Consider the following 18,277-nt stretch of genomic DNA (forward strand, 5'->3'; position numbering starts at 1 on the left):
TGCGCCTGAGCTTAATTCTGAGCTTCATGGCAAAGGCTGAGAATAGTTAATAAACTGTCATGTTGTCATAGGGTGAGGTGCGTAGAAATCTGAGAGAAAATGTAATCCATATTGGAATAAGGACATAAAATGTGTAAAAAAGAGTGAAGTGCTGTGAATACTTTCCGGATGCACTGTATATACACACACACACACACACACTATCTGTAGCAGCATTTTAATTGCTGGTGGACCACTATTTATTAGGTGGCTCTGGCCTCTTAACAGGCACCCAAATTTCCTGCTTCCGTATGAGGCACTTACTTTTGCAAAGTCTAGAAAAAAAAAAAGGGGGGCCGAGTAAGGAAGCTCTGAAGCTGTACTGCTACATACACCATAGTGCTACTTCACTAGCAGGGTGACTGCCTGCCAAACATAACATTTATTGTACTGAATGACACTGTCAGTGAAGTTGGGCTGGATTCACACTGTATGGGCAGAGAGTAGACGTGCAGAATTCTGTGTGTATGCACCCGTAATGGATCATGAACAAATAAGCAGCATAACTGATGCATGACAAGCTATCTGCCCCCACTCTTCCTGCACATCACTAAGGCAGGGCTTCCCAAACCCTGTCCCTCAAGGCCCACCAGCAGCACATGTTTTGCAGAAAAGCACGCACATTCACAGATGAGGTCATTCACTACCTCTGGATTTCCACTAAACATGCACTGTTGGTGGTACTTGACAGGGTTGGGAAGCCCTGCACTAGGGGTGGTCAACGAGATACAAATAATTTTAAGTTGATGCAAATTTTAATGCTAATTTTATGCAGTCAGAAAACAAGACCATTTAAATGCTCCTGCTGCAGCATTCACTGCCTATCTACATATTGTTGAATATTGTGTAGGGTACAGGTGCATCCAAGCTTAGTAGCAGTTAAAGCCTGGGACCCACCCTACTGGTGGGTGCTACAAACTGACCCCCGCCTTCCATCCATACACTATACAGATCCTGTATGCTACACATACAGTAAAAAGCATATGAAGAGTCCTTTACGCATCTGGTGATAGCATCACTTTACTTCAGGAACTGTGCACATGGCTCACTATGTGTTGTCAGGTCACTTAACACTTGTGTATGTAGCTTACTGTGATAGTGTAGTCACAAAATATTCACATAGCTCAGACCACCCTAACAGCAGAAGCAAAGCACAATTCATTTAAGAGAACTCTAAAATTAAACAATGCCGCTATTTACAGCAGACAACACTGATGACACCACCAATAGGGAGAAGTTTGTGGAGGTTTATTTGCTACAAATAGCACCATCAAGGCAAGATGACAAATTTTAGGTGCAAGAAGTCCATTGCTGCGCAGACAACTGAACTGTCCCTTCTCCACTTGTGGATGTTTGTGTAAAACCAGCATTAGACAGGTTAAAAAAGTTTGTTCAAGCCGCACTGAGGCAACTTCCTATTTTGAAAGGTTAAAAATGAGGTAAGAATAGCCAGGCAGCTCAGCTAGTGCACACTTCATTTCTTCCCCAGGGATTTGTCAAGGTTGTTCTTTATGGCATCCAAAAAGTCTGTTGTGTTTACATAGTGTTCATTTAACCGGACGCTGAGGAAGAGAGAAGAGCAGTTATATAACCAGTCATTCACTACCTTCAGCATAAGAAAAAAGCCAAAAGCCTGAGAGATACATACTTGCTGAATCCACCATGAATGCAGCCAGCCAGATCTTTTGTCATGATCCCGCTTTCCACTGTCTCCACGCAAACTTTCTCCAATTTCAGAGCAAAGCTGGAAAGTCAAATAAGCAGGAATTACACAGAAATAGGTTTCCCAGGTTCAACAGCTTGTTTTTCACCCTTAAAGGACACTTGTTAAAGGGATTCCCTTTTTAATACTACTACTTGCCCGACAGTCCTGCTGATCTTTGGCTGCAGTAGTGTCTGAATCACACACCTGAAACAAGCATGCAGCAAACCCACTCAGAAAAAATTTAATCTGCATGCTTGTTCAGAGTCTATGGCCAAAAGCCAGGCAATCTGCAACGTGTGTAAAAAAAAAAAAAAAAAAAAAAAGCCTCTATATCCCCCTCTCCTTTAAACAGGACTCATGAAGCGAGAGGGATAAGTGACTGCATTTCAAAGCAATGCTGATTAACAGGTGACAAACTTACTCAATAAGTTCTTGGTTGCCATCCAGCTTCCCTCTGTGTTCTAAGCCTCGGGTCCATGCAAAGATGCTAGCAATTGGATTTGTGCTTGTGGGGCGTCCCTACACAGAAGCATAGAAAATACAGTTAGCCAAAACATGACAAGGCCATCTCATCCAACCGTGGTTTCTTCAACAAGGTTACTCCACATGTGACTTAAATAGCAACCACTTTGGTGTTTGGTTTCAAAACACATTACAAAAGGTTTGGCCAAGTCAAGACAATGTGATGAGGACGTTTCTTAGAGTGAATTTTGTAAACTTTTCCTTCTAAAGTGGATCATTAAACTTTGTTCACAAGTCTGACAAGAAAAAAAAAAAAAAACTAACAACCCCCTTCCTCACTGAGCTATATACTCCTGGCTCCGCCCACCCTACATCATGACTTTGATCTACAGTAGTGCAGAGGCTGGAGAGTGGGAGGTGGTGTCTTGCACTTACCCTGTTCACCCTCTAACCCATTTGACCTAGATTATTGAAATCTACAACTAGTTTATGTCCTGTTATTCCTGCCAGAGCGTAGGTTTCAATCATTTCCGCCACAGGGTCTCGTCACTATACCGGTAGCTGATGTACCCGCTTACTCTGTCACACTGACAGCAGTACATTTGTATCTCGGCCAGGAGCAGATTTAATTGACCCTATGAGTGTTGTGAGCCAATCACAGTGCCCAATTGGAAGAGGGCAGCTCTGGTCCTTAAGGGGCCAGAGCAGTCTTGTACGAAAGTAAATAAAGCAGACCAAAACAAAAAAAAAAAAAAAAAAAAAAAAAAACGTTAAGTTTAAAATACATATAAATGTACATTTCTCCCAGAGTATAATTAACAAATTAATCTTGCTACCAGTTAAAAATATGACAGATTGTCAGGTTTTAGACTAGTCCCATCTACTCATGGGAGATTCTCAGGTATTTACAAAAGCACTTCCTGAACTGCATTCACAGAGTAAATTGAGTCGGTATGTGACATTTAGTATAGAGCCTTTTCAGGAAGAGCTTTGGTAAATACTTAATGAGCATTTCCCATGAGAAGATTAACTAGTCCATAATCTGATAAAATCCCTTTTTGTTTTTTACAACCTACTATAAGTGATTGCAATATAGGAAGAAGAAAAAAATATTTTAGTGCATTTTATTCTAGGAGAAGCATACATTTTATACTCCTTTTTAATTTTACTTTATAGTGGTTCTTCAACTCCATTTGTTGAGAAATTAGCAATCCTTTCAGCTGTACACATCACTACCTCAGTTCTCAGCAAACCAACATGCAGCCCCTGCAACCTAAAAGCACTGTCCCACAACCCTGGTGCAGCATATACTCCCCGTCTTGGCTTAGGGAAATTTCCTAGTCTTAGGGCACATTTCCATGCAGCGCAGAGCGCAATTGCTCTGTGCGTCGCTCTCGGCGGGGAGGGTCGGGGCTTGCAATCCCATTCATTATATTCAATGGGATCGCGGGCTGAAGCCCCCAAAATGCGTCAAACCGTGAGTCAATTCAGCAGTAATGGAAGGACACGGCAGACAGCGCAGTCTATGCACTTTCTGCTGTCCCTGCGATAGTTTCTATAAGCGCACTATATGGAAATGAGTCCTCAGGGCTTGTTTACACTGCAACAGCCTTTTTTTGCGCTAGGAATTTGAAATGCTCTTGCTAATGCAAAAATCACATTGCTCCAGTGAGAACACACACACATAGCATTACATTAGCAAGAGCTTTTAAAATCACAAAAAAAAAAAAAAAAAAAGTTTGTAGTGTGAACCAGCCCTACCCTACACTTTTGCACTTCATTAATGTACAGCTGCTGGATCACTGGATGACATTCCATTCAGATTCCCTCAGAAACAAGCCTTTGGCAAAAAAAGTGGGCCAGGATGTTTTCCCCATCATCCAGTTTTCCCATTTTATCCAATATAAACACTCTATTTCCACTCCTTACAGTATGGAAGAGGTGCCAGGCAGCACAGGTGAGCAACTCAGTCACAGGTCTGGGAAGCTTTTTAGGTTTATCTTTGTAGATTGCTAAGATTTCTACTTGCTGAAGAAAGTAGCTGAAGAGGGAGAAGAGCTGCTGTAATCTATGTGCATGATGGTAGCTAAGCACACAGCATGTTATAAATGAACTTTGCTTTCATTCATCCCAGCACAGCTCCTGTTGTCCAGGTAGGTGGAAGCAGAGTGCCAACTGTGAAACTGCGCACCTGCCACAATGTGAATGTAGTGCGAGCAACTGCACATTCCTCTAAACTTCCTGAGATCGGAAGTGAGGACAAATCTCCTAAGTGGTCAATAGATCCTAACACTTCCTCACATTGCCCCAGAACAGCTCATTTATAGCTTTCTGTGAACATTTGGAAGTATGGGTGTCTGGGCATTGATGTATGAAACACTAATTCACATCCTGCTATGTCACAGCTCACCTTCTGATGTTCCCTGTAATGGCGAGTAACAGTTCCATGGGCAGCCTCAGCTTCAATGGTTTTCCCATCAGGGCACACCAGTACAGACGTCATCAAGCCAAGGGAACCAAATCCTGTTAGAAATATATATACACAGTTATGAAAATGCATTCCAAAAAACATAACTGTATACAATATGGACACTCAAAGTGTTAAGATTGAAGCTTCTACAGAAAAAAAGGTTTAAGGTGAGCACTTGCACATTTCAAGGTGGTCTACTTAAAAACATCATCCTAACAAGGAGTGACAAAAACCCCACTACAACACAACTGGGTGCAAAAATTCAAACCTAAGGTGTGTTTTTTAGAAAGCAGCTGCCTGCTAGAGGTTGACATGGAGTGATAGCGCAGTTTTAAAACTAGTGCTATCAAATGATCCTTGTGAAACCTACTCGTCAATCCTAAAAGCAGAGCTTAGCTCTCCATTGTGACTTCAAAACAGCCTGTGCTGAAATGGTGCTGGCGAATAGATCAGCTAAGATGCCTGACATTAATCACAAGATGTATGATGTTCTATAAATTGAATAAGGAGGCCCTAAAATCCAGGATGTGCATGTATGCCATTCTTCACTTCAGTGATTCTGACACTCCTCGTGCATCTATTGGTCCCTTGAAATTAGAGCCATCTCAAGACCTCTACAGTTTTCCCAGCTAAATATTTACTTCCCCTGCCTCTGAAGAGCCGCTGCTCAACTATCAATCCCAAAAACCTGAGAGTGTTTCAGTTAAGTTACAACTGATCTCAGGATGGAAAGGTGGCAAGTAGGGGGTCGGCAAGGGAACATTTAAAGACATAGCTCTAACCAGAATATTTTTGTCCCTCAGCAAGTCTGTAGTGAAAGTTCATCTACCGGTTACGCAGCTTGAAGCTGGCTACGAGCTGTAAAAAAAAAAAAAAACCTACCTTGAGCAAGAATATCAGACTGGACATCCCCATCGTAGTTCTTGCAAGCCCATACAAAGCCTCCAGAGGACTTGAGCACCTGGGCCACCATGTCATCAATCAGTCTGTGCTCATACCAAATCTTTGCGCTATCGAACTGTGGCTTGTAGTGCCTAGAAATAGAGCCAGAGTCAGTATGCAGGTTACCCAGCTCACTAGGTTTGCTTATTACAATTACTCACATTAATAGGAACAATCTATATAGCATGATTTACATAACCATTTCATGCCACAGTATTTAGTATGGTAGCCACATTATTGGTCAAAGCTCAGGAAACCAGTACAAAGGCTTAGCAGCAATTGGTGCATACAAAAAAAAAATAAAAAAATAAAAAATAAAAATATAAAAGACTGAGGTCTGTAAAGGATAATAAATCTGTTTTTAATTTACTTAGCTAGAAACACCTTGTGCCTGGTACACTATGCAATTTCCTGTCAGATAGTCTGGTCGAATCGATTTCCGACAGGTCCGATCTGATATCCAATCATTTTTTAGATAGATTTTGTATGGAAGCAATTGGAAAATCTATCCGAAAAAAAAAAACTAATCAGATTGCATCTGTCAAAACTCAAAAGTAATCAATTTGACCCATCGGATGGGAAATTGCATGGTGTGTACCATGCAATTTCTGATAAGTTCAACAGACAGCTGAGTGGGCATACACAACTTACTTCTCAAAGATTTCCTGAAAGATGTCTTTAAAGCGGCCATCATAAGCCTTCAAGATAGTGTTCTTTGTACTCATGTACAGAGGCCATTTCTTCTGAATTGCATACTGGAAGCAGCTGTGTGCAAAGCCAGAAATTGACTGCAAGGGGAAAAAAAAAAAAAAAAAAAAAACATTCTGAATTTATACATAGCAAAGCTATAAAATTTAAAACCTTGTGGGAATTACAAAAACTCAATTGAAACTAACCAACCTTTTACCCACTGCAGAAACGTTCAGGCTGCTTCCACACAGGGACGTTACAGGCGCACGTTAGTGCAGTCTGTAACGCTCCCCCAACGCACAGCAATGTAACACAAGTGGGCTGTTCACACAGCCCGCGTTACATGTAACGCTGCACGTTCTGAAGGTGCAGCATGCTACGGCGTTAGACTGTTTGCACATGCGCAGTCCTGTTGGGGAGGAGCGGAGAGCGGCCAGGCACATGGCTAATGAATATTCACTGCACGTTGTGACGTGCAGTGTTTACTTCCTGGAGCGGCCGCTCTGTGCGGTGATTGGCCAGCGGGACCACGTGATGCCGCATGCGTCCAAGAGTGCGCATCATGGCATCACGGACGCCAGAGTGAGCTGCACAACGCGGCTCACTCTGACTTCCACAACGAAGAGCACCAGGAGTCGCGTTAGGTGCACGTTATGCGACCTTAACGTGGCACCTAACGCAACGTCTTAGTGTGCAAGTAGCCTCGATAAACCTCTGTCACAGATAGGAGGAATGCTCTCGGAATACTATTACGAAAACTTATATTCTTGTGCACCAGTAAAGGTGCCCATGAAAGCCATCCAATGTGGCACAGATCAATCCCTCTCTGATCTGAATCAGATCAGATGAATCTAATCCCTCTTCCAGTCTGCACAAAGATTTTCAATTTTCACCATGAAATATTGAAAATCGACGATTGATACAGTGTATAGTTATAAACCATCGATATACAGCAACTCCCCCACCACAAACTATCGTCCAAAATTGTAAACCTTATTGTAATTTTGATTTACAGTAAATTCCTGTCAGATTCACAGAGATCAAATCTGCCAGGAAAAACAATTTAGGGTGTGCAATTAGGCATACATGTATACAAAGCTTTGTGCAAGTTGTTCTAAGCTTTCATAAAATACGTTTTTTTGAAAAGGCAGTGAACTTAAATACAACAGTAAGTTAGCTCTTAAAGTGAACCTTAAGTGTCCCAAAAAAAATGAGTTTTACTCACCTGGGGCTTACCTCAGCCCCATGCAGCTGATCGGTGCCCACGACGAGTCGCTCTGATGCTCCGGGTCCCGCTGGCGGCCACTTCCGGTTTCGCCGTCAGGACCCGTCAGGCTGGGGAACGCGGCTGATACTACGCGTTCCCAGCCAAAATAGCACCCCTATGCGGCCATATGTCCGCATAGGCACCCGTATGCGGACATATGGCCGCATAGGGGTGCTATTTTGGCTGGGAACGCGTAGTATCAGCCGCGTTCCCCAGCCTGACGGGTCCTGACGGCGAAACCGGAAGTGGCCGCCAGCGGGACCCGGAGCATCAGAGCGACTCGTCGTGGGCACCGATCAGCTGCAGGGGGCTGAGGTAAGCCCCAGGTGAGTAAAACTCATTTTTTTTGGGACACTTAAGGTTCACTTTAATGCTCAATTTCCCCAGCACAACACTTTCATTTTCAAAGTATAAAATTATGTTAATCAAAAACCTTAACATGGGTGAACATGACCACTGTAACAGATATGCTTACATATAATGGTATAAGTCAGAAGAACAGAGGCGCCAAAAAGGATAAAAGCATATAACAAAAAGTTTTAAATTTCTTCAGGAGGTGGTGGTGGTGGACTCACCTCCCCAAAGCAAACTAAATACCGTGGGTAAGGTACAAGCAAATTTATTTATATACTCCAGCATGCTTACATATAATGTCATTGTTACCTCATCTGTGTTGTACATTCCCATGCCAACACCTCCAGCAGGGAACTTGAACACTTCATATTCCTTAGCAGGGGAACCGTCAGCTGGGCTGAACACCATCTTGAATGTTCCTGCTTTGTCAACTACAAAGTCTGTAGCTTTGTACTAGAACATAACGAGGAAGATCAGTACAAAGACAAATTGCATTTGGAATAAGTGCCCTAGTTAAAAAAAAAAAACCTACTTGATCACCAAAGGCATGTCTGCCAATGGTAATTGCCTGTGTCCACCCAGGAACTAAGCGAGGAATGTTCTTGCAAATGATAGGCTCACGGAAGACTGTACCACCCAAGATATTCCTGATTGTACCATTTGGACTTTTCCACATCTTCTTCAGCTTGAATTCTAAAGAAACCGTAGAATTAAGAATGACAGCACTAAGCAAAGACAGGGGTCTTCTTTTAAATCAAGCTTTTAAGCAGACTATTCATTTAAAGGTACTTTTCCGTTAGCCGGGCGCAACCGCTAGGTGGCGTTAATTACTATTCCCCATCCAGGCCGCAATGGATATTAGGGAAAGATGCAACTCCAGCGATCGCTGGCAGCAGAGTTACATCTTTCCCTACTATCAATGGTGGCCTGGAGGGGGAATAGTAATTAGTGCCACCTAGCGGTTGCGCCCGGCTAACGGAAAGGTACTCATTTAAAAATATGCCTACAGTTGAATACATTTGAGGTAAATGATGTAAAACTACTAGAACTCTGCAGCAGCCATCATCTGCATTCGCCACTAAGCAGGCAGATTCATTATAGATAATGCGCTCAAGCAGCTCGGGTTAATACAAGTGAGCACACACTGTGTGCAGTCCTGTCCGTGTAGCATGCACTCAGTAAACCTTTGAAGTGCCGTGTGATGTGATTGTAGCTTGACCATGACCTCACTAGCCACTACTACATTAATGTAATAGCGGTCGCACTGGTGAAGTATCACTGTCGCACTACCATCACATTGTGTGCACTTAAGGCGCACACTGCGCCGACAGGACTGCGCGTAGCATGCAGGACTGGAGTCTGCACAAAAATCCACTCAGACTCCTTTTATGAAACCACTGACTCAGACTCCAACTCAGACTCCAGATACCCAAAATAGCTCAGACTCCTCGACTCAATCTAATATTTACCAGGGCTGTGGATTTGGTACAAAAAAAAAAAAAAAATCCATCTGACTCAGACTCAGTTTATGAAACCACCAACTAAACTCCAGGTACCCAAAACTGCCCCAACTCAACTCAAACTCCACAGCCCTGGTAGCATGTGCTCGCTTGTATTAATCCATTGCTGCTTGAGAGCAGCCTGTTAATCAGCTTATTACATCTGCAAATATTACTGCAATTAAATGGTGCTGGCTAGCAGATGGCTCTAATGGACGTACTTAATTGTATACATGGTGTAAATATCTGGTGACCAACCTGCAGCCCCTTTACATACTGTGTAGCCCCCACACTGTATGACTATATACACACACACAAAACCTAGTATTAACCTGCCACAGCATTTTTGGAACAAGCAGTTGTACAGCACCTGACTACAATAATGTGAACTCCCGTGATACTTCAGAATGTAATCCAGGTGATTAAATATTTTACAATATATAGACAGACCAAAAAAAAAAAAAAAAAAGTCTAAATATTTTATTACTACTGTTTCTCTTCAAGCTAAGAATATGGGATGCCTGGAATGTCCAGTTTAGGATTAGGACACAATGGTTTGTCACTACATGCTCACTTAAAATGCAAGAGTTTTACAATGCATTGCATAGTGTGCAAGCCCTAAAATTGGCATTGGGAAGATCTATTGGGTCTGGTTAAGGGCCTCAGTAGGGCCCATCTGGGGGAGTCAACAAGATATTTTTGGTCTAGGTTGTTTGGGTTGTGGGATTGGAGTCAAGCAGAAGAGGGAACAGGAGTGGGAGATCTTTTACTATGGGGGCAAGTCGCACTATTTTGCAATGTTTCATGTAAGGAGGGGGGGGGGGGTTGCTGTTCTATTTCACTGACCTGTTTCCCTGCTTTGACATGCAAATGTATGTTATTTTCATAATATTTAAATTATGTTTTTGTTTTTTTTAAAGTAGCCCTAATATTACAAATATACACTAGTCAACCACAGCAAAATCATCACTGACAGGTGAAGAGATCACCACTTTTGTCACTACAATGGCTCCGGTCAAGGGGTGGGATACACTAGGCAAATCAAACTGCTTACTGCTCAGGATTTTAGCATAATGTGAACAAGCATTCTGTTTGTGTTCAAATTCAACTGCAATTTGCAGTTACCTTCCACTCGCGCCTCATCTGGTGTTATCGTGGCACATTTCACAGCGACATTGTATTTCTGAGTGGCCAGTGCAGAATCAATGGTAACCTGGTCATCTGTTTGGTCACGGTATGGAAGACCCAGATCATAGTATTTCAGCTCAACATCCACATTGGACAAAATCAACTGCAACACAAGAAATGTGCACTTTGTAATTTGCAGCAGCAAAACAAATGGAAGAAGTCACTTTGAACATCATGTTTAGCTACGTTAACTTTTCTTAAGATCAGTATTAAGAATGCACTTTTCAAAGGATTAATTTGCTTATCTATTATACCTGCAGATTATTTTCAAATTGTATGGCTCTCACAACTAGTTGAAACTAGTATTTTTATTACAGATCTCCGTACTGGAAAGCCCCTAGTAATATCTCCAGTCGACATCAGTCATACATACTAGAGATATTATGGAGAAATTTGTAGAACAGAGCAGCCCGGGAGGACAGTGAGGGAGCCCACGGAGTGCAACGGCTGGAGGAAGCCCCAGGTAAGTATGGATTCTTCCATTTACAGTCTCAGGTACACTTTAAAGATACAACACCTGGCCAAACAAATGCCAGTCTCCAGGAACTGATTGTATTTAAAGCAATGTTACAAATAGGTAGCAACCAAAAACAAATCACTTAAGGCTATGAACATCAGAAAGTTAAATTGCATCAGGTGATACCTAGTGATATTGCATACAGATGCACGGAAATGTGAAATCATATACCGTAATCCATATATTACCCTCTAAAAAACCAAAGGACTAAAATATCTCCAAATAGATTACTGGGGAAGAAACACTGGCAAATTTTAATCGCCAAATAGAAAATTCACGAATATTCAGTTCATCTACAATCCAAACCTAGCAAGAACAAAAAGTCCAAAAACCTTTAAAGTAAAAAAATTGTAAAATTATCCTGTGGCTGTGCATGGCAGAGTCAACTACATTGATTGCAGTTGCTGTCACCTCAGAGTAATCGGTCTACAATCCAGTCCTAACTGACATTTTCTGAAAATCATCATCAGCTAACACCCTATAGAGTGTCACAGCCTTACTTGCCTGCCAAAGCTGTGTGTGAAGAAGCCAGGTGAACGTACAGAAAACATTTTACTAAAGACTATTCCACACTGTCCCATCCTCCATATAACCACAGCATGTCCTAAACAAAGAAATTAACCTAAAATCTAAGAAAGTGCAGTTTTGAGTTAAGAGCAAAGAATTCTCTTCAGGGAAAAAAAACTATATTCCTTGACACATATGAAGATCCACAGAACGCTCCTGTCCCAAGCAGGCTAGTTCTAATGAGAGCAGGCCATAAAAAACAAACATGTCCTGGGTTCTCACACTAGAAAGCCCACTCAAGCATGGCTTGCTTTCATGATCTTAGGAAACAGTGAAGTTCATGGCCAAAGGGCTTTAGTGGGAATTTAAAATCGTGAGCCGTTTGGTTCTAAGGTGGGAGGACCAAGTCATATGTCCGGTCAAACTGTACTGGAAGAGGACTAAGATAAAAAGCAGCTTCACTCCCGTTTAACCTGCTCTTTTCCATGTTCTACCTTCTGGCCTACACCTGTAAGCAGCATAGCTACATGCATCCACCCTACGTAGCACACACCATACTCATTTTACTCTCCCTGCCCTCACCTTTCTTAGCCTCTCATGAACTTCTATTGAAAACTCCCATCTACCCCTGCACCTCCAAACATTCCCAGGCAACATTTAAATCTCATCTGCTGACACTTTCCCTCCTTCTACTGGCTACTAGTGATCTATCACCTAACCCGGGGCCACAGCCTCTCCACAGTCAAGCCTCTCCTTCACAACTGCCTCGCACACCTCACCGTTTGCCTCCTACAACTAATCTTGTTCACATATATCGCACCCCCAGTCATCCCCCTCCCATAGCAGGTGCCTTATGGAATGCCCGGTCTGTTTGTAATAAACTGGAACAGAGATCCATGACCTCTATTTCACATGGCTTCACCTTTTTGAATAACTGAAACATGGTTACTCCCCTCAGACACTCACCTGCTGCAACTGTCATATTGCTTCTTGCTGATACTTATTGCTAAAAAGCACTCCCCATCCTCAACAGCTCTTTTGAGAGCCAATGTGGTTCTTCTGATCCATTTTTGTGTGTGTGTCCCACAGACACTTGTGTTGCATATACAGCCCTGTCAGTCGCAGCTGCTGGACCTTGGCCCCTTGGTAATCCCTACTGTGCCACTGCCAGGCCTAGCACATTCAGTGACTACCTGTGTGTGAAAGCTGCACATTTGTAATACCAATCACTGCATACCTACCTGCGTGCAACGCACCTACCTACGTGAGCGCACGCAATGTTATTACAAACCACCAGTCACTGCACCTGTTAACAGTACACGTACGTACGTGTCTCAGTTGCACATTTATGATACCAATCACTGCATACCTGTGCACTGCACCTGTGTGACTGCACGCTGTTTAATATACCAGTCCGTGCATACCTGTTAACTGCACCTGTGTGACAGCTGCACATTGTATTGTAATACCAGTCACTGCATACCTTTCACTGCACCTGTGCGACTGCACATTGTATTAGTCAAGTCAGTGCATACCTTTCACTTCATCCCCCCCCGTCGATATGGACAAAACAGGCAAAGGCAGACCCAGAGGCAGGCCACCCGGCAGGTCTGTTTGAGGTCATGCTGACGTGATTTTGTGTGGCCCTGGACCAAAGTACACTGCTCAGAAGAAGGCACGTCCCATCAACTCCCAAGATTCTCAGGGCGTGGTTGACCATTTAACACAGAGCACCTGATCTTCCGCAGCCACCAGCGCTACTCCAAGTACCACATCCGCTACATTTGACACTTCGCAGGAGTTATTTGGTGGGGAATTCACTGATTCACAGCCATTATTGTTACAACAAGATGAAGGCGCTAAGCAAGTTACACTACCTCAAATGTCTGAGTTAGGCGGCACTATGGACGTAAAGTGAGGAGGATAATTATGAAGTACCTGCTGTTGGTGCAGTTTTGGAAGTGTCTGATACAAGCATAGCTGAGGAGTATTATGATACGGTCATGGATGTCACGTGGGTTCCCAAGAGAGGAGATGAACAGGGGAACAGTTCAGAGGGGGAGTCAGAGAAGAGTAAGAGGAGACGAGTTTCTGAAAGAAGCAGGGGTAGCTCGCCGTTAGAAACAGCTGGTGGCAGTGTCCGGTGCCATGCATCACCACCTATGGACAGCCAGCCCACGTCAGCTACTGACGCCACCATAGTGCCATCACTCCAGGGTGGCAACACCCATATAGGGACAACTGCCTTACGAAGGCACATACAGAAAAGGCACAAACTGCAATGGGAAGACCACATGAGGAAAAGCAGCACACAAAAGCAAAGCCACCCTCTTCCTCCTTTAGGTGCATCATCTTCAGCCGCTTTCTCCCTTGCACCTTCACAATCACAGCCAACCTCCTCCACTCTGCGTCTCACCTTGAGCGGTTCCTGCTCCTCTGCCCACAGCAGAAGCCAGGTGTCCATGAGGGAAATCTTTGAGCGGAAGAAGCAAACATATGCCAGTCACCCCTTTGCCCGGCATCTGACAGCTGGCTTGGCGGAACTTCTCCTGCCAGCTGTTAAAAACGCTGCTGTGCGTCTAATCCGGATTTCACCCCGGGACTTTTGGCATGTATCCCACTCCGCCATGCCCAACTCCAGGTGTTAGACCCTATGAAACATCTTTTCCACCACTTTTGTGGCCATCATAAATGTTCCTAGTTTTCAAAGTTCGCCTCCTCATTGAAGTCTATTGCGGTTTGCAAAAGTTCGGGCCAACCGCACTTTTGCGGAAGTTCGCATTCGCAAACCGAAAAATCGGAGGTTTGGGTCATCTCGTTACAAAGCGGCTTTGCACACACTCAACAGGCCCACACAACAGCCAAACATTCATTCTCAGTCCCACAACCCTAAACTACCCTCCGCTTTATTCAACTCCCTCCTTCAGCCCCCACCTCCACTCCATGCATCTCAGCCGAGGACTTTGTCTCCTTTAGTGATAAAATCACCAACATCCGAAAAAACTAACTAGCAGCCTCCTCTTTCCTTACATACACCAAACCTGACAACCTTCTCACCACTAACTGAACTCACGGTCTCATCTCTAATGTCCCAATACATGCCCCCTTGACCCCATGCCCGCTCACCTCATTACTCACTTATCCTCTACCATCTCACCTGCCTCAACCTCCCTCTTCAACCTTTCTCTCACCAGAGGCATTGGTTCCATCCTTCAAACAAGCCCTTATAATGTTCATACTGGGGTGGTAAACCCACCTTCTCTTGACCCCTCTTCCCTGCCCAACTACCAACCTATTTTTCTTCTCCCCTTCTCTTCAAAACTACTACCACGTCTATACTGACTTAGTCACCTCACTGCCAATTTTCTGTTTGAGGACCTCCAATCTGGATTTCGCCCCAGCCACTCAACCGAAACTGGCCTACTTAAAGTAACTAACGGCCTGGCAACTGCTAAATCAATCTAAAGGTCTATACTCTTATTCTCCTAGACCTCTCTTCCGCTTTTGACACAGTGGACCATCCCCTCCTACTTCTCCAAATCCTCTCATCCATGGGCATTCAGGGTCTTGCTCTCCTGGCTTCTCTCCTACCTCTCAGTTAGGACTTTGTTGCCCACTCCGGCACCACCTCCTCTCCACGTCCCCTTACTGTTGGAGTTCCCCAAGGTTCTGTCCTTTTCTCTATCTACACATACAGTCTGTCAGCTCATCAGCAACCTTAGTTTCCATTATCACCTATACGGTGATACCCAGATCTACATTTCAGCACCTGACTTGGACAGCTTAACAGCTCGTGTTCCGGACTGTCTCAATGCAATTGCCTCCTCTTCATGTCCTCTCCTTTCTAAAACTCAATATGTACAAGACTGAGTCTTCCCACCTCACAACTCAATGCCCCTGCCAGACATCACTATTTCTGTTGATTGCACATCCATAACACCTGTCCCCCAGGCTCTTTTCTAACACAGGACACTACCAAACTTCTGGTGCACGCCCTGATTATTTCCCGACTAGACTATTGCAACTCTGCGGCCTAAACCGGTTAGCCCCATTACAGTCTATCATGAACTCTACTGCACGACTCATCCACCTCTCCTCCCACTTCTCCAGTCCTATGCCCCTCTGTCATTTCCTTCAAGCCGGAAGTGTGTGCAGTGCGGCTTGTAACGCGTCCAATAGGACGCATGCAAGCTGTTTGGAGCGCAGGCAGGCCAGCGGAATTATGGGCAGGGATGGGCTCAAATTTGAATGAATCCGGATAGTTGCTATCTGGATTTCACCCAGTTCCCTGTGCGGGGTGGGCAGGGGGGGGGGGGGTGTCAAGCTTACCTATCCGATGTCTTCTTCGGTCCGTCCCTCGGCGCCTCCCACAACGCGGTCCACGCGGCAGTCACGTGATTACAAACACTTCCTCCTTCCGGGTTGAAGGAGGAAGTGTTTCAGTGTTCTGCCCAGGATTTTTTTCCAGTATTTCCAAAGTGAGGCAGGCACACCATCCGTTTCTCGGGGTGCTTGGCGAGCTGGCATAGGCAGTGCCACACTCAAAGTCCAAACTCACAGATCTCACCAGCACACCACAGGTTAAAGCACACCTTTTATTGTGCCAGTATCCACAGAATCCAACAATTGTTTCGGGGCCACGCAGGGTCCCCCTTTGTCAAGGCATATGGTTACATCACACATACATGATCATTCCTCTATACACACCTAATCACCAACCCCACCCGGACAAAAGTGACCTCACGAATGACATCATGGTTATTAGCATAAGTAAACACAATCTGTTTAAGCCCAATGCTAGCCATCATGGAGCTATTTACATTATACACATACATCAAAATGTGCACCACCTAACTCTCTGCGTACCTACCATTATCAGGTGCGCCCAGATCGCTCCTGGCGTGCTTGGGTCCAAATTGTTAATTCAAACTTCCTGAGCCTTCCCCCTCCATCCGTTACCCATTGCTGTTAGCCTAATCCAGCGGAGCGCTCGCCGCCGATACCGCCCGTGGGCGTAACCACCGCTCATTTCGCCGCTCCAATTGGCTAATCAGCATGTTGATACATGACGCGTATGCGGCTTCCACGTCGCATGCGTCACATAGGGAAAACACCACAAGCGTCTTCCGCATTGTGTAGTATTGGAGCCAGGCGTGCCAGTGCGTCCTAGCCCCGCCCCTCCGGTATCCGGCCATCCACTCAGAGAGATGAGGCGAGCGTGTCAATAGACCTCAACCTCGCCCCCATCTCTCATGCTGTCTCTGACATCACGTGGCACCCCGCACATTATGTACCTAGGTATTACTGCCAAACAGCATCAAATGATGCCAATTTACGGCAAGAATACCCATTCCCTTTATAACTGTCCACAGGACTAGCAATTACATAACAGTCGATCAGTGGGGCAATCATCCCCACATCAACTGTGCGTAGGTTCGGTTACTTCAGGTGGGGAAAGTTTGAAGTTGAATAGAATACATTTAGTTACTCACCACCTTACGATCTCTGGGGCACCTCATAATGAGAGACGCTGTCGAGGGAAGCCGGAGGGACAGGGAAGCGGACCACCCTGGGGTGAAGGGAAGCAGGGAGGGCTCTAAGAAAGAAAAAGGGAGACAGAATTTTCATGTCACTCATATTGCAACAAAACATGATGATGCAGTGAAAATAAAAAACAAGTTTAAAAATCCAAAGACATCCTGCAATAAAAAAAGAAAGATTAATGTCAATATGATGACGCTTGCTGGTATATTATCGTTCCCCTAAGAAACAGGTTAGCGGATTGTTCTTATTCAGACCCTTAGGGACAACCGTCCCCATTTCAAAAATCCAAAAGGCTTCTCGCTGCAAAAGTTCTCTCTCCCAGTCGCCTCCCCGTTTAGGCTTATTAACTTGTTCTATGACTACCCCTCGTATTTGGTGAGCTCTGTGGTTGTTTTCCACACAGTGTATGGCCACCGGTTTGGTGTAGTCAAGATTCTCACCCTTTTCTTTGGCTGCCCACGCCACCCTAATGTCACTTCGATGATGTTGGAAGCGTTTCTTAAACGGATTAGTGGTCTGTCCTATATAAGCTAGGCCACATGGGCACTTTAACATGTACACACAATGATCCGTGTTGCAATTGAAATATCCGTTCATTTTATATTTTTTGCCGCTATTGGGGTTCACAAATTCTGGGCCCGTTATAATGGAATCACAAATATTACAATTGTGGCATCTGTAGCAACCCTTTTTCGTTGAGAATACAAATTCTTTTTTTATATTTTGGTTGGGGGTCGGCCTGTACCAGGAGATTCCTAAGGTTGGCACTGGATCTGTATGCAAACATGGGTCTTTCCTTTATTTCAGGGGCAAGTGTCCTATCCGCTTGGAGTATATCTAAATTCTTGATGGTGGCCTTTTTAACCAATCCCACATTCTCACTGTATGTTTGTACAAACGGTATTCCTTTTCTGGAATTGACGTTTCTTGTGCTTCTCCCATCAGCAATTTCAAATGCTTTCTTTTTGGCTCTCTCTAGCACCTCAATAGGGTAACCCCTTTCTAGGAACCTCGTTTCCATCTCCACCATATTTGCTCTACACATCTCACTATCCTTACATATCCTCAGAACTCTGAGGAATTGGGATATGGG

General features: G+C 44.3%; 1 protein-coding gene across 1 annotated transcript in view; it reads right to left on the reverse strand.

Moving 5' to 3' along the window:
- Positions 1-1,266: 1,266 nt before the first annotated feature.
- IDH2 (isocitrate dehydrogenase (NADP(+)) 2) overlaps positions 1,267-18,277 on the reverse strand; it is a 38,477-nt gene continuing 21,466 nt past the window's right edge. Inside the window, exons 3-11 of the mRNA XM_068275245.1 lie at positions 10,554-10,719; positions 8,462-8,622; positions 8,239-8,382; positions 6,270-6,406; positions 5,559-5,710; positions 4,617-4,729; positions 2,166-2,263; positions 1,688-1,783; positions 1,267-1,601 (exon numbers count right to left, since the gene is read on the reverse strand). Coding sequence (XP_068131346.1) covers positions 1,514-1,601; positions 1,688-1,783; positions 2,166-2,263; positions 4,617-4,729; positions 5,559-5,710; positions 6,270-6,406; positions 8,239-8,382; positions 8,462-8,622; positions 10,554-10,719 — 1,155 coding nt within the window. The 3' untranslated portion in view covers positions 1,267-1,513. The remainder of the gene's footprint in view (positions 1,602-1,687; positions 1,784-2,165; positions 2,264-4,616; positions 4,730-5,558; positions 5,711-6,269; positions 6,407-8,238; positions 8,383-8,461; positions 8,623-10,553; positions 10,720-18,277) is intronic.

Source organism: Hyperolius riggenbachi, chromosome 3 (assembly GCF_040937935.1).
Source record: "Hyperolius riggenbachi isolate aHypRig1 chromosome 3, aHypRig1.pri, whole genome shotgun sequence".
NCBI classification, from domain to species: Eukaryota; Metazoa; Chordata; class Amphibia; order Anura; family Hyperoliidae; genus Hyperolius; species Hyperolius riggenbachi.